This window comes from Rhinopithecus roxellana, chromosome 21 (assembly GCF_007565055.1).
Source record: "Rhinopithecus roxellana isolate Shanxi Qingling chromosome 21, ASM756505v1, whole genome shotgun sequence".
NCBI classification, from domain to species: Eukaryota; Metazoa; Chordata; class Mammalia; order Primates; family Cercopithecidae; genus Rhinopithecus; species Rhinopithecus roxellana.
In genome coordinates, this window is record NC_044569.1 from 61,424,733 (window position 1) to 61,441,960 (window position 17,228).

Below are 17,228 nucleotides of genomic sequence, written 5' to 3' on the forward strand. Positions count from 1 at the left end.
ATACAGAGAAGTTGTAACTTACCCAAGGTCACCTGGCTATAGATGCCAGAGTAAGCATTTATTTTAATTGATACATAATAATCATACATATTTAGGTACATAGTGATATTTTGATACATACAATGTATAGTGATCCCATCAGGGTAATTCGCATATTTGTCATCTCAAACTTATATCATTTCTTTGTTTTGGGGCATTCAATATCTTCTCTTCTAGGTATATGAAAATATATAATACATTATTGTAACTATAGTCATCCTATAGTGCTATAGAACACTAGAACTTATTCCTTCTATCCAGCTGTAATTTTGTATCCTTTAACAAATCTTTTATCCTCTCTTCCCCCTACACTTCCCAGCCTCTAGTATTCTCTGTTCTACTTTTTACTTCTTTGAGATCAGCTTTTTTAGCTTCTGTGTATGAGTGAGAACATGCGGTGTTTAACTTTCTGTTCCTGGCTTATTTCACTTAACATAATGTCCTCCAGGCTCATTCATGTTGCCGAGAATGACAGAATTTCATTCTTACTTACGGCTGAATGAGATTCCATTATGTATATATACCACATTTTCTGTATCCATTCATCTGCTGTTGAATACTTGGGTTGATCCATATCTTGGCTATTGTGAACAGTGTGGCAATAAACATGGTGGTAGATAACTCTTTGAAATATTGATTTCTGTTCCTTTGCATAAATGCCCAGTAATGGGACTACTGGATCTTATGATAGTTCAATTTGTAGTTTTTTCAGGTACGTCTGTACTGTTCTCCATAGTGGCTATACCAGTATGCATTCCCACCAACAGTGTATAAGAGTTCCCTTTTCTCTGCATCCTTGCCAGCATATGTTATTTTTTGTGTTTTTGATAATACCCAGAGTATGCTTTTGAAGTCAGGTCTTTCTGACTCCAGAGTCTGAAGGTGTAACACTACCCTGGGTTGCCTCTCCATAGCATGTTCCCTGATTTCTTGTTCAAGAAGACTTTTTTCTAACAGGTGTCATTCCTAGATGGCTCTCTTAAGATCTTACTCCCTTTTGGCATTTTACACCTTACTTATACAATCATTTTTAAAAAAATAGCAATTCAAAAAAATATAATTCAAGTGTTCATCATATCCAGGCATGCAAGCCTTTTCTAAATTTTTTTAAATAATAAAAAAGCCCCACGGAGGGAAGGAGGTTATTTGTGTCCTTCTGACACACACTTTTAGATTTTGGTCAAAAAGTCTAGTGGGTGCAAAGTGACCCCCTTTGTCATTGGAAACAAATAGGAGCATTCTGTGTGCTACTGTCCACAGCCACACAGATATGTTTCCCAAGGGAGCTCATCAGGTCTTCAAACATTTAGCAAGCATGACGTGTGTGAGAGACAGTATTGGAGAAGGAAGACAAGCCTTGCTCTAAAGAAACTTACAATCCAGGAGCTCACCCCTTCAAGGAATTTACAGACCCCAGACAGATAATAACATTAGGTCCATGAAAGCCCACAGGGCAAGAAGTTCAGGAGAGAAAGAAGTCATAACCACCTTGGAAAAAATCTCAACTTGTTTTATCAGAACTCAAAGGCCAATTTCTCACCTCTAGCTCTCTTCATTAGCGCTTATTGACCAGTATTAGGGAGTACCAAGCCAAGAGTAAAGCTAGGGTGGCAGAGGCCATAAGCTAATTGCAAAGAACAGAGTTAAAGAAACATGCGAGTTTCCCCTGAGCACCCAACTGCATGACTGAAAATGGATTAATTTGTATTTCTAATGGATATTAAAACAAGAAACATGTGAATATACTAAAACAAATTTAAGGTCAAGCAATGCAAAGTGTTAGTGTGTTTTCCTTCCACTCTTAGCGGCAGCCTCTTATTTGGTTCTTGGGCTCCTTCATAAAAAGATTCTGTGTTGTTTAATGGCGTCAGCTTCTGGAAGGCTCAGGCCACTTAGTCCATCAGGTGGCCAGGCCTGAGGGATGGGTCTGAAGAGTGGGCATTGGAGAGTTAAACCAGGGCTGACTTCACCAGGCCCGGTCAAGTCAGGGGCGAGCACATTGTCCTTCCACTGGAAGACGGAAAGGGGAGAGGAAGGCAGGCCCTCCCCACTCACAGGTCACCTCGCAACTTTGCTAGGCACTACCCACCCTTTAGGGATAAGTCAAGTATGTGGTGGGCATAAAAGGCGGACAGGGGAGTCATTCTGGCAAATTCCAAGAAGGTTTTAAGGGCTCCCGAGGCAGGTAGGCCCAGATGCTGTTTGGAACTTCCTTTGGGGTGGAGGGTCGGGGGGCGGAGGGCCAGGGCCCCCGCATGAGGGGACATGCTTTTAAACAGCTGCCTTCCAAAAACCATTCTCCCTGCTTCTCTGAGAAGCACCCAGCTGTTGTTTATATTTTAGGACAGCAAATCCGGTTATTTGTCTCCCTATTCCGTGATATTATAAAGTAATGAATGGTCCATTAAACTAAGTTTGGGATCTCGTCTCCCCACAGCCACCTCGCCGGCACCCTCAGCCGGGGAGGCCGTAGGCGCCGGCTGCAGCCTGTCAGCCTCATTCCCCTTCCCTCCACTACCTCCCCCTACTCCTTCCTCTCCTGCACCCCCCCTCCCGGTTATTTGGGAGATTAGAGTTCATTAATTAAATCCTGTGCTTAGATCGAACTGTAACATTATTCCAATCACATTTATCTTGCAGGCGACGGCGGAGATGGCAGCCTCGCTGGAAACGCGCGGGGGAGCCTGAGCCGGCGACCGGGGACGCACGGCGCTGCGCGCTCCTTCGCCACGCCGCCGCGCAGCCCCTCCATCTTCCTGCTCGGCGTCCGGCCCCGCGCGCCCCTGCCTAGGGGGTCCCGCTGCTTTCCGGGGCTCCTGCCGGCCCCAACCCCCGGCCCCTGTCGCCACCCCGCCCCCGCCCGGGTCCCCCTCCTCCGCCACGCGCGCGCTCACACACACACACACGCACACACACACGCCAGCGAGCTGCTGGCCGCTCAATGGACCGATTTCCCCGGTTTCCCTGAACCCAGCCCAGCCCGGGATGAGAAATTGCAAAATGGCCCGGGTCGCCAGTGTGCTGGGGCTGGTCATGCTCAGCGTCGCCCTGCTGATTTTATCGCTCATCAGCTACGTGTCCCTGAAAAAGGAGAACATCTTCACCACTCCCAAGTACGCCAGCCCGGGGGCGCCCCGAATGTACATGTTCCACGCGGGATTCCGGTGAGTGCGGGCCTCTGTGTTAGCGCCCTCGGGAATTTGGTTGCTGGGGTGTTTGGGGAAGGGGAGACGTGGGGGAGGGGTGTTTTGGCTTCTCCAAGACTCTTTGGGCCAGATAACTGCGCGGTCTTTCCACTCCTCTCTCTAATTCTCCCTTCCCCCTCTCTGTTTTTTTTTTTTTTTTTTTTTTTTTTAACCCAAAGCCCCTAGAAGCCGTTGTCCAAATCGATGTGATTGCATTTCTCGTATTCTTCCTCAGCATCCCTTCCCTCATTTCAGAAATGGGGGTTGGGGGAGGCTTTCAGGAGGGTGAGGGTGGAGGGAAAGACGGTGTGTGTGTTCGGGAGGGGGTGGCGAGAGGAGATGGACTGGCGTGAGGGGAGCGCCCTCCCAGCGCCCTGTCCTCAGACTCCGCGAGCCGGGCCCGGGGCGGTGCGGGCGGTTTAATGGCGCAGGCGCCGGACTCCCCTCGCGCCCTCCTCCTCTCCTCCTCCAGCCCTATCAAAGGACACGCGGGTTTATTCTCAGGAAGCCCCTGGGGCGTTCTCCCTCGACCCTTTCCCTCGCTGCCACCGCCCCCACCCCCTTTCCGGGATTCCTGCATCCCCCGCCCCCTGCGGGAAGCGAGCCTCGGAAGGGCCGCCCACCCTCGCCAGGTCGGAGTCACCGCCCGGCGCTGGGCCGGACTGAGAAGGCTCCAGGCGCAGCTTGACGCAGCTCTGCGAGAAACCCCACCCCTACCTGTGACCCTGGGAGCTCTCCCAGCGGGGCATCCTGACGGGCAGGTGGCAACTACAAAGTGCCACCTGTGGTCGAAGCTGGGACCGAGGCGAGGAACCCAGAGGAGCCCCGCCTGGACCGAGAAGCGGAGTTGGCCGGCGGCTCCCGGGGACCCCCAGCCAAGTTATAGGAAGTGAAATCGGACGTGGGCTCGGGAAGGAAGAGGTTAAGGCAGGAACCACCCCTAGCCTTTCCCTGGGTCTCAGGTTTCCTCTGCCCTTTCTCCAAAAATCAGTTCTCTGGGGCTGCAAGGGCGTAGCGGGTCAGGCTGGCGGGCGGCCGCTGTCCGCGGTGCTGATTCCGTGGTCCTCGCAGCGCCGCGGGCTCCAGCCCTGCGTCCGGCGTGCGCCCTGCTCTCCGCATGACGGCCATTTTATGGTCTCTCCGGCACCCGGAGGGATGGACAATGCAGATGGGGTTCCCTAGTTTTCTTTCTTTCTCTCGGGTGTGTGTGGGAGCAGAGGGCGGACCAAATGAGAGAGGCTCCGGGACGGAACGGAGCCCGCGCGCGTGCCAGCCTGCCGCCGCCCGGGCCGCTGGACTTTAATGGCTACCTTGGCTTCCCCGAGCTGAGGCCAGCACGTTTGTCTGTGCTCATGCTCCTCTCCAGGTCACAATTTGCGCTGAAGTTTCTAGACCCGTCATTTGTGCCCATTACGAATTCTCTCACCCAGGAACTCCAAGAGAAACCTTCTAAGTGGACATTTAATCGGACAGCGTTTTTACATCAAAGGTAGGATAGGAGGAAAAGATCCAAAAGGTGCTTTTAAGAATTCTAGAGCTCGAAACAAAACAAAACAAAAACAAGCAAACAAAAACATCTAAAACAACAAACATCTATACCCCCCACCCTCACCACCAGGTGTATCTGCATTGTTTTCTTGGCATGACTGCCCAAAACAATGATCAGGAAACTTCTCCTGAGTATGTAGTGTCCTGTCACAAAAAGGACACATCAGGACCAATGTGAATAGAAAAAAAAAAGGGTATTTCACTTGGGCTTGACTGAGCACCATGATTTACAGCTAACAAGTCTGGCAAGTACTACCAAAGCCATCTATTTTTAAAAAACAGACAAAAGGTTAGTTGCAAAAAGACCACCCAATGCATTTTCATTCCGTCCCTGAAAAAAACTTGAAAAATAGAATAAAATGGTATTGTTTCATTGAAACACACGGAAAATGCCATAATCTGTCTCCATCAAATTACTTGTGAAAATGCTGGCCCAAATGTATGTAGGTATTTAACTATGGTTTTCTTTTGGTTTTGCCTTTTCATTGTCTTTACAGCTTTGCTTATTGTAAAGCTAACTTAATTCACACTAATTGTAGCAATTTCATTTTATAGACGTAAGATGGTTTTGGGGTTTTGTTTTTTTAGGTGGAAGGAAGAAGGATGAGATTTGTTAAAATGTATTTATTCTACTCAATGATTCTGGTCTACTCTTAGCAAACCACAGTAACTCATTACTCCTTCCTTCACGGTGGGATTATTATACTGCTAAATGGGATGTGAGCCATCTAGTGTATTCATTAGAAGTGTGAATACTTATTTTACGAACCACTTTATTTAGGGAGTTGTGTTTTGGTCTTAGCATTTCTAGTATTGCTTGTTCTCTCTCTTTTACAAGTTTAATCTACGGGCAGAATTAAAACAAATTCAGTGGATATTCATGGTCTCATGAAAATACTGTTTAGATGAAAAGTCAACATACAGTCATATGATTAAGATTAACATTTTAAAAATACTTATGGTTAATTATAAATTAGTTCATGAAAATTGATCAATTCTAAAACTCTGGAAGTGTTTTTTTTTTTTTAAATAATTGGGAGGGCTTTAATTCAATATTAATTTTATAGTCAACCCAGAACATTTTCATGGGTAGAACACATTTTAGGTTTCCCAAGAACATGTTTCTAACTCAATAAAAAATATTCTTCCCACACTAGGCCATGTAACCCAAATGACCAGTCAGAAGAATATTTCTTTTTCAAAACTTCCCTCATTTTAATTAATTAGATAATCTTTAATAAAATTTTTACCAGTAGCATTTAAAATCTGCCTTACTTTTTTAACAACTTGTAAGAATGGTACTGGTAACTTGGGAAGTTTCAAAGATTTCAGTTGCTGTTGCCTCTGTTTTGAAGAATAAAGTCATTTTTAAAATAAAATTCCAAGCAATGTGATGATATGTAAAGCATTTCATTTCATTCCCGCTACATTTTAGGCAAAAGTTACAAGAAATTCAATGGGATTACTTAACATTGGAGAATCTAGCAGCAAAGTAGCATGTTACTGGTCTCTCTTGAATATTTTAAATAGCTAAAACTTTAAGAAGAGATACTTAATTTTACTTAAAGCTCAATATGAAAGCAACCTGAAATTAGTTCTAAGTATCAATCTTGCCTTGTTTATGTACTGAATTGTTAGAATATGGACGTATTTTCAGGATTTATAATAGCCTTGTTTTCTAAGGATTAGGTTTCTTGTGTTTCTATATAATCAAGTAGAAAAAACTCCCTGTTTCATTATTCAGAGGGCCTTAATGAGATTATCATCTTATTTGTATTAAATATTCAGCTATACCCACTGCTATTACCATCTTCTTTTTCAATAATAGATAGTGCTGTCCTGACTCATATCTATTTGGCTCTTATTTGGACACCAATGATATTTGATACTGTTTGAGCACTGCAGTCCAGTAGCAAACGAGTAGACCCTACTTACAAACTCTGTGTTACTAATGTTTGTGCATTAATGTGAGCTATTTCGGGCCTGTGTAAATTGTCTCCCTGTATTTTCTGACATAATTTGCTCTATACCTCCCTGCTGATCAAATAAGATACATTCATCATGTAGAGCAGAAAACCAAGGTATGGCAGCTAAAACTGTAAGTTACATTTACAAGCCTCAAAGAATACACTCAGAAACTGACTGAAAGATTAGAATATGCGAAGATTGTGAAGCAGTCCTCCCTTCAAGGACCACAATTATGTATATATAATCTTTTTTGGATTCAATGAGCCTAAGATTCCCTCTGAATGAAATGTCAGCATAAGACATAAGATGAAAAATCAAGTCTTCTGAATGGAATGCTTTTCATGAATTTTTTTTTTATTTTAGGCAAGAAATTCTTCAGCATGTCGATGTAATAAAAAATTTTTCTTTGACCAAGAATAGTGTTCGGATTGGACAACTGATGCACTATGATTATTCCAGCCATAAATATGTTTTCTCTATTAGCAATAACTTCCGGTCACTGCTTCCAGATGTGTCACCCATTATGAACAAGCATTATAATATTTGTGCTGTGGTTGGAAATAGTGGGATCCTGACAGGGAGCCAGTGTGGACAAGAAATAGATAAATCAGATTTTGTTTTCCGTTGCAATTTCGCCCCTACGGAGGCTTTCCAAAGAGATGTTGGAAGAAAAACCAACCTTACCACCTTCAACCCCAGCATCCTGGAAAAATATTACAACAATCTCTTGACTATTCAGGACCGTAACAACTTTTTCCTCAGTTTAAAAAAGCTTGATGGGGCCATTCTTTGGATCCCTGCATTTTTCTTCCACACTTCAGCAACTGTGACCAGGACATTAGTTGACTTTTTTGTTGAACACAGAGGTCAGTTAAAAGTCCAACTGGCTTGGCCGGGAAATATAATGCAACATGTCAACAGGTGTGTATATTTTATTGCATTTTACTCATACTCCACCAGATGGCAAATCAATGTTGTAATCTCTTGGGGGTGGGAGCCATCCAATTCATTAGTTGTTGTGGTGAGTTTAGTAGTAGTTAGAAGAAACTCATACCTTTTGTAATGAGTGAATGAATTAATCATTCTAGCTAAGAAGTTCCATCTACCCACAGCTGGTAACCAAGTGTCAGATGGAAAGATTGGTGCTTCATCAGTCTCCTGTCTCTTCTCTGTCCTCTCCCTTGCTAGTAAGGCTATGGAGCAGTCATGGAAATCACCACAAATCAACAATTTTCTCTAAATAGGTAACTATATTCCAAGAATGCCAATGGCTAAATTAGAGACAAATCAAGTGGTTTTTTTTTTTTTTCAGAAACAATGAAGTTGATTTAAGTTTATGTGTTTTGTAGATGTCCAAGGTTAGCAAAACACCTAGATAAATCATAAATTGCACAATCTGCCTTTATAATCTGATATTTTAGGACAAAAACATGAAAAATGTATTCTATAAGCATATTGTTACCTCTTGGAATTTGATAGACAGATCAGCCAGAAATGCAATATTTTCATCTAGTCTGGTGATTTTCAATTCTGGTTGTATATATAATCACTTGAGAGCTCTAAAAATACTATTGTCTAGGCTCTGCCTCAAGAGATCCTAATGTAATTTATCTGGTGGGCAGGGAGGTGGAGACCAGGTACTTGGTATTTTTTAACAACTCCCCTGATGATTCCAATATGCAGTCAGAATTGAGAACCACTAGTCCAGGGCATTTTATAAAACAAGATTAATTGTAGAGTTTTTTTTCTTTTAACTCATCTGGAGAAAATTATCTCAACTTCAGTTTCCCCTATGTAAGTAGCCTCAGTGTCCTAACATAGCCCTAGATATTGCTATAAGTTGGGGTGGGTTCTGGGAGACCTGGTAAACAGAGAATTCTGAAGATCTTTGTTCCACAATAGATTTTCCCCATCCTGTAGCCTCCTAAGATGTAAGATCTGTTTAGTTGACCTCTCATAGGAGGAATTACAGCCTAATAAACTGGTTTGTATCTCAGTGGTAGAGTGATGCCATAATTTATGGTCCAAACTGGAACTTTTTGTTTGAGAGAAAGGGGGTGCTATTAATAATTGCAACACAGAAAACTGAAAAACTAGGACTGTCCTAGTTCCCCAGGATATATGGTCACCTTTTTAAGTAGTAATGTAGCCCAACTCCTAAGTTTAAAGATGAATCAATTAAGGTACAAGGAGCAGAAGTTATTTACCCAAAGTCACTGCCTTAAATGAGCAAGACCAGAGTTAGAATTCAGGTCTCCTGCCAACCTGTCCCATGGTCTTTTGATCTCCTCATTTTGCTCCCCTTTTGTTCAGTTTAAGTTTGACTATACCGAAAGGGTTGTCAGAGTCATTCCAGCTCCTTAGACAGGAATGTTAAAACCAAGATTGAACTTTTAAATTTCATCTGAAAGGGGAAATGTTCACCTTTGAAACCTTCAAGTAGTGAATAAGAAACTACATGTGCTTAGAAACTTCCGGAAACTATCCTGTGTGGCTGCCTGCCACAAAAGTGGAGTTAATCATAATGTTTCACAGCCACTCAGGCCTCAAAAAAATACATGGGTTCAATGAAAACTGGAAGGAAATACAGTCCACAGAAACCTGACTAATGAACAGTTTCATTCTGCCTGCATCTCCAATGATACACACACCACAGAGAAGCCTCAAATATTTGGTGGTGTCAGCAGGAAGGTTTCTGAGTACTAATATTATTTAAATGTGGAAGGACTAATACCTATAATTTATTATTTACATTTAATGTATCTTACACACTTTCTGAATTTAAAACATTTAGCATGCCAGATTGTGGCATGCTGAAGATGGGCTTGGGAATCCCCAGTTAGAAGACAAAGAAGCAAGGAATACAATTTTTTACAAGAGAGAAGAAAAATAAGCCTCCACAGTCTTTCTAAACTCCGAATGAAGGGTTTATTTCTAGGTTTGAGAAAGGAAGGGACAGAGGAGTTTCCCTTAGATTAAACGACCTCCTTTACCCTATCCAAGAGCCCTTTATGTAAAAAAAAAGCACAGTCATTTTTTGGTGGCCTTCTGTTGTGTCACTGCTGAGTCAGAGCCACACCACTCTTTAGAAAAACCCAGGGGCAGCTTCAAAGGCCAGCTTCAAAGGTGTGCAAACAGTACGATCCCAGGAAATCCCACACTCACAAGGGCCCAACACTTAGCTTAATACTTTGCTCTTGCACTCGAAATTTTCAATACTTTTTGAACCAAGAGTCCAAATTTTTATCTCTTGCTGGATCTCACAAATTATGTAGCCAGTTGTTCCCAGAGGTTGTTTTTGGTTGCCTAAAAGATAATTTCAAAGCAAGCACTATTTAGGTTACATTAACAAATCCACTACCCAGCCCAGTCAGATTGACCTTGCTGATTGAAACCTTCATCGCTGACCTTTGAATCCACATGTACTTATTGTTCCACAGGTACTGGAAAAACAAACATTTGTCACCTAAACGGCTGAGCACAGGTATTCTTATGTACACCCTTGCATCAGCAATATGTGAAGAGATCCACTTGTATGGATTTTGGCCTTTTGGATTTGACCCCAACACAAGGGAAGATCTTCCATACCATTACTATGACAAAAAAGGAACCAAATTTACCACCAAGTGGCAGGAGTCCCACCAGCTGCCTGCTGAGTTTCAGCTGCTATACCGAATGCACGGGGAAGGGCTCACCAAGCTGACTCTGTCACACTGTGCCTAAGAACTCCGAATGGAAAGTGCCAAATGGCTGTTTAAAAAGTGCCCCAAATCAAATTGAATAGTATTCAGAATAGAACCCTAGAGAATGTCTTATAAGGATTGTCTGCCATTTAAAAGGAAAGATGTCTTTTCTCTTTTGCACTGCTCTTTTAAGAGTTTTAGCAGATTTAGCAGGACAGATGCACTGAAGCCACATGGTTTAGACTTGATTGATAAAGGGAATGCTGCATTTGGAACTATGCTGCTAACTAAATGGTTTGAAGTATTTTCATGTTTGGATTTTAATAATAAACTGCCTCTCATTTTCATGAGGACTAGAGTTATAGTTTCTGCAGCTCTGCTCAGATAGTCCTCATAATCAGAGGCCTCTGGCCACCTGGGGCAGGATCTGTTTTGCTGGTGGGATCAGACTCTGAAAAATGGAAATGTAAATAACTGGTTTGTATATCTCATCTTCTATTTCCTTATCTCTGTCTCTGTCACCATCTCACTCCCTTTCTCTGCAACTACTCCCTGCCCTACCACCTTGCAGTTTAATAGTTTGCTAGGAATCCTATTGAATTCACTTTGCTTGTATGTGTTGCATTTGTACTTGATGTGTTTAAGGTTCTGGGTAACTTTGATGTTTCATGTCAAAATGAGCAAATCACAATGGACCCCCTTGTGATTCCTTTTTTAAAAAAATTGTCTCTGATGCAGTCCTCACCAATCCATTCAGTCATTCTACATCAGGATGGTCCCTCTGTGGTGAGTGGGATATAAGGCAGTGTATCTTTCATGATCACACAGAAAGCCTATGTTGTGGGTAGCATTGTGTCTCTTGACATAGGCATTGTTATGGCAAATAATAGCACTGTGGCCACATCTGTAAGGCCATTCCAGCCTAAGTTTAGTGCCTCCCATAATCCCAACCCATGCACTGGGCTAGGTGTGCTCTCAGAATATAGAGGCAATGAATTAGCTTAAGACCCTGGGACACATAAAGGAAAAGGAAGAAGAATATTTAGAAGTTGTTATGGAATTCTGTGTATCCCAAAGTGCAGTAACCATGTTACCCATTCCAGCTGGGTTAAAGTGGAGGAGGAGCTTGGCCAGGCCAGGCTCCCAGGTGACTAGTGCTGAGGTGCGATCATTTTCCGTATCATTCTGTGCACCACCACCAATCCAGAACCATTTGTTCTCTTTGAGAACACTGTAGCACTGGATACTCCCTCTTTCCACTGAAGTCAGATCTATACAACTACAAATTAAGCACTTCAAAAGAAAAAGCCATTGTGCAGTGGCAAGAGTTGGAATCCAAGATTATGTAGACCTGTGATGAAGGAAGTAGCTGGCCATTCTCATTTTCTTTATTTCAGCCTTATGAGTAGAAATCAAATCATTCCCATCCCTGGCTTTTTACTGAGCATCACTTTGTTCTTCCAGTTCAGCCCAAAGTCTGGCCAAGTTGATGTTAAATTTTAATAAGAGTTTTTATCTTCTTTCCAAATGCCAGTCAAGCATATTTGTTATGCATTTGAGTGGGGTAGCTCATTCTTTTCCTGAAATCTCATCCATATTGCTTGCAATGTGACAAATAACTCTAAAAAATGTGCTGTAGCTCAGTGATCAGCTCATTGCCCCTCTTTAGGAAGGTATGATCATGCCTAAAATTAAACCAAATATGGTAAGGAAAGACACTATCCTTATGCTCATGTTCTGCCTGGTCCTAAACCTGCCTTATTATTCTTTTCAGAAAGCAATCTAATTAAAGCAACTTGCGTAGATCCAGATACTAACTAATGAAAGAAACACCAAGTTCAAATGTGTTACCAATTGTGACACACATTACAATATAATTATTAGAGGAGACATTAAAAACATTTTTTAATTCAGTGGTATAATTTGATGGGTATCACAACCACACTGTTCCCTGTCCCTTTGAAGAGGACTGTACTAATGTCCTCACACTGTGCTCTGTTGGGATCACTGAGAGACTGACAACTGACAGAAGTGTTTAGTCGGCTGTTCCTGAGCACTTAGTTCATTTGGTTATAGCTAAGTGATATTAATGCCAATATTACATGGGCCAGATTCTGACTCTGGAGTTTTAATCCCAATGTGCCCATTAGTTTTCACTAAATATAAATGCATAGACACTATAAACCAAGAAAGTTAAAAGAGGAAAAGACCAGAATCTCTAAAAAACAGTTTATTGTTCTGTAGTGGACAATTTAAATTTTATCTCATCATAATGCCCAGGATTTTTGTTTAAGTTCAGGGAGATTTTTAAAATCTCATTGCACTCTTGGCTCCATCTTAACCTTAGAGTGGGAGGACTTTCCCATCCCCCACCACCGTGTTATCTATCATTTTAATGAAAACTCAAAATAGTGAGGAAATGGACTTCTCTTCAGAACCTGAGGGGTTTAGAGATCAGGCTCATCTCTGCTTATAAGGAGGACTTCCTGGAGATGATCCCAATAGATCACCCTTCTCTTTTGAAGAACAGCAGCTTCTAGCTGATCATGCAAAATCTCTGTTTTTAAAGACTGTTTCAAAGATTAAATCTATACAACCACTTTTATGACCAAAAAAGTTGGTGTGTCCCAAGTGTCCTAATTAGAAAGGCAGCTGGCTTTCCTGCAGCTCCCAGGCTTGTGTAGTCAGGTGCAGTGAACTGGGCAGTAATCAGCTCAGGACCATTGGCTCTTTCCTCCTCATTCAGCTACAGATACATGCCCTGGCTTTTGCATTGACCTTGCTTTGTTGGTTCTAGACTAATTATATCCTTTTGTTAGAGCCTTTTCCTTTTTTAGGATACTCACAACAGAGTCCACCTTCAGCTATTGGAATACATTTTACGACCCAAGGCTTTCTACCCATAACACCAACACAAAAAAACAATTAAGTTGCAGGGGGGGGAAATAATCACAAACTTTTGGCAACCTGCTTAATGCTAGACCCTCTGTTTTCATCGGTTATTCTGAGTGTCATGTGCAGACATAGATCCAAGGGAGACAGGGTTAAATGGTGGTGTAGAGAATTCCTCCCACACCCCAAAAAATCTTTCCAATATTTGATTATTAAAATGTCTATCATTTCTCCACCTTGTGTCTGTGTCTTAAGTGCCTGTGACTATTGTAAAAGTGCTGTATGTTTAGTAGTGTTATGTGCCTGGCAGTGCTGACTATGACTGCTGTGCCATCTTGTCTGTGACCTTGATGTCAGGTACCTGGCCATGGGGCTACCAGCAAGGATGTGCAAAGGAAGAACCGCTGCCCCTGCCCTCAGCCTCCTTATGCCCGAGCCACTATTTATCCATGAATGTGAATGCCAAGAGAAACCTAATTTGGTTGGGAAGACAAGGAATGGGAGAACATTTCTTCTGGTTTGAGTCAAGGCACTAATTATTAGACACTCTCAGACAGCAAAGCGGTATTGACCTGAGGTCAAAGGAAGCAGGGACAACACTGTAGAATGCTAGGACACTGGAAATTAAGAGGCCTTCAGCTTCACCAGTCTTGATTCTTGACTTTACAAATGAGAAAATTGAGAAACAGAGAGCCTAGGTGATTTGCCCCAGATGACACAGTCAATTAGTGGAGAAATTATGATTCCTCCTCTAGTACTTCTTGGCCTTACCAGCATCAAATGAAGCTGGGCTCACAGGGAAAGTGAGTTTTGGTCTGGGATCTGCAGGGCACATAAAATAAGTTGGAATGGCTATAAAAGAGGAAAACAGATTCTCCCCTCCCTCTCAAAAATTACTTCCCAACACAGAACAATAAAGGAAATGCTTATATGGGTATGCAACTGTCCACCAGTTATTACCTACCTTCTCCCTGAGATGAAAGAAAACACCCTTGGTAAATCATGATTTGATAAATAACAATTCAGTTACTGGTGGTTCATGCTTGACAGCTGGACTCTTACCCAATAAGCTATTCATCTTAATAAAACCTTGTTTAGTAATGTATATGCATAATTTAGAAGTTGAAGGCTGAAAATTGTTGTGTACTTCTCCATATATATATAACTTTCATCGGGGTCCCTTGAGTTAAGAAATGCCTTCTATTTTATAGGTAATCTCAACAACAGACTTTGAAATATTGTGTTTGGTTCAATATGCTAAGAAGATATACAAATAATAATAATTTTGTGAGTCTTCATGTGCAAAATGACAAACTGAGTAATTTTCTGTATAATTCTGGATTCTTAAAACCTTTTTTCCCATAATTGTTTGAATGCACTAGGCACAAGTTTCTGCTTAAGCCTCTACTTCCCCCGGAATGTGTAGAACTGTCATTTTGCTTACAAAGGGGCTATGTGTTTGTGGCTGGCAGCCCAGATGGAGCACCCTGGGTGCTGGGGATTGAGGGCACCTTGGCCAGCTGATTGACCTGTCTGGACTCTGTGGCCCAATTAATCAAGGCCACAGATCAGTTGGTACTAAGCATCAAAATGACTCATTATGCCTCTCTCACACTCCGATCGCTTTGCCACATAGATACAACATTTGAAATAGTAATCATTTTAGAATGTCATTATTGTATTATATATTGTTGTTATGCAGTATTTCTGAAAATTTATTTTTATTGTGATGACTTACGATTGAAGACGTGTATGAATAGATGTTCCTCAGTGAAGCCTATTCTCTTGTTGTTGATGACAGTGGCATCAGAGTGAAGAGCTATTGCTGAGTAGCTGACTTCAGTTTAAGGTTACCCTGGGGTTCTGGGGTTAGGACCCGGATTATGCAGCTGATTCCCCAGCAAACACAGCTGTATGAAATAAGCAACTCTTCAAAATACAATTCTTGCCACTCACTCTGGACCTTTGATTCATAATGTCCTGGGATAAGTCCAACTTACAAAGATTCCCAGGTGATTCATGTGGCCAGCATTTGGAAACCAATAATATATACATTGGGAGTCATATATACCATTTTGAACAAAGTAGCTAAAGCTTATCTGTCCTTGTGTGATTGGTTTCACATATTCCTTGAGGTTATCATGGTAAATGGCAATATAGACATAGTCTTAGTGACTCAACAATTCAGCTGTTTCAGCTGAATTGACCAGTTGCTAATTTATAAGCAAATAGTAACTGATCAGTTTAGTCAGAATGGATGCAAGCCCAAAGACAAGGTGGAAAGCATAGCTTTAATATACAGTTTATCTCAAGGCCAGCTCTTCATATTTCCCTCTTTATATTTCAAACTAAGAGACAGATCTCAGGTCACTCATCTTTAGAACTGGTGAGAATGAGAAACAGGGAACTTAAATGATTCATTCAGATTCAATTTGGAAATCATTCCCAGAGCCTAAAATATTTCCCTAAGGGGTCTGACTTATCAACCTCAGGTAGTATCCAGAACATGAAGGTATTCAGGCTAAAATGAAACCAATCAAAAAAGGAAATTCAAGAGGCTCCAGTTCTAAGACCAACCCAGTATAACAAGGTTGATCAGTTATTACTTGCAGCCTTGTACCACCTCTGTTGGATAATGTGCCACCATCCTAATGAAGCTTTGCCCAGACTTCTTTCTATAGCTGTGCACGTAGAAAGGCTTTAGACAACAGTGATACCAAAGAGTTCCTTTGATTTTCCTTCTGTGTGATTCTCAGACAGTTTTAGCTCTTTGGTGTGCTGCCAAATGTTTAACAACTGGCTCTGGAAAACAGTGGAACCCAGATTTTTAGCACCTACCAATTTCCATGGTGTAAATACTCTCATCCCAGCCAATTTCAAGCTACTAACTTAATGTCAACCAGCTGAAAACACAACAATATGTTTTCAAGAGCTAGTATAAGTTGGCTCCAGTACAGCTTGAGCCGGCTCCAGCACAGCACTGCCTGAACAATTTTTAAGTCAGTGAGTACCAAATAGGAGAGGCTAGCAGAGGCTTTGGAGGGACTTTCAAATGTCCCCTCCACCAAGAGGAGCATTTCCATGTTGGTTCGTTTTACTGATTTTAGTAAAACAGCATATTATTGGGTCCTAAGGTGTTCAAATATTCCACGTGACTCTTAGGAACCTCTCAACAGACTCCCCGGTACCTTAGGAGATTACCAACTGTGGCTTTTCTAATTTCTAAGGGTGACCCTCCAGGAAAACATTCTTTAACTACCAGTTAAAATCATGTTTGGCTGATCTTTTTAAAAAAATCTATACGTATAGTTCATCACTTGTTTCCCCAACTTTTGTCATTTTCCCTATCCACTTGCCCCTCATCCTTCTGACACAATAAAAAAAAATTACAGGTACCCACAAAACAGTCCCTGCAAAGGAGCAGGGGAAGAACAAGGCACCCAGTAAGCTTACTTAGCCCTACATATCTGGAAAGGCTCTGAGGTTCCAAGCTCTCTACCCCACCAGGGGACACTCAGTAAACATCATGCAGAGAGTTTAAGTTGCACTCAGCTGGAGTTGATTTGCCCTCAGAAAAGTTTCCAATGGTCAAGAAATACCACTGGGTAGGAATATCTCTGAGCAACTTCACTGCTGACTGGGCAAACTTTGTAGGATAAGGTGTCATGTGATGCTTTGCAGTTAGCTAAGCTAATGTAAGGCTGGACCATGAAAAACAAAAATCAACTAACACGCATTTGGCCATTGCAGTCCCCTGGCATTGAGCAATAGAGCAACTGTGCTTTCTCACCACTAGTTGTGAGTTTACTTCCAACTGAGTGTTTAGAAATCAGAGACTGGGCGCAGTGGCTCACACCTGTAATCCCAGCACTTTGGGAGGCCAAGACGAGTGGATCACAAGGTCAGGAGATCG

At 42.2% G+C, this 17,228-nt stretch overlaps 1 protein-coding gene across 1 annotated transcript; it reads left to right on the forward strand.

The window, feature by feature from the left end:
• Positions 1-1,021: 1,021 nt before the first annotated feature.
• ST8SIA3 (ST8 alpha-N-acetyl-neuraminide alpha-2,8-sialyltransferase 3) lies at positions 1,022-11,111 on the forward strand. The gene is made up of 4 exons (XM_010374687.2): positions 1,022-3,203; positions 4,591-4,713; positions 7,104-7,661; positions 10,181-11,111. The coding sequence occupies exons 1-4, from the start codon at positions 3,025-3,027 to the stop codon at positions 10,461-10,463; spliced, it is 1,143 nt and encodes a 380-aa protein (XP_010372989.1). The 5' UTR covers positions 1,022-3,024; the 3' UTR covers positions 10,464-11,111.
• The last annotated feature ends 6,117 nt before the right edge of the window (positions 11,112-17,228 follow it).

What these genes read in the sequence shown, in the direction of transcription:
- ST8SIA3 (XM_010374687.2), top strand. Translation starts at nt 3,025, where the DNA reads ATGAGAAATTGCAAAATGGCCCGGGTCGCCAGTGTGCTGGGGCTGGTC. An exon ending in ATGTTCCACGCGGGATTCCG is followed by an intron (nt 3,204 to 4,590) that starts GTGAGTGCGGGC and finishes GCTCCTCTCCAG; the next exon opens with GTCACAATTTGCGCTGAAGT. An exon ending in ATAATGCAACATGTCAACAG is followed by an intron (nt 7,662 to 10,180) that starts GTGTGTATATTT and finishes ATTGTTCCACAG; the next exon opens with GTACTGGAAAAACAAACATT.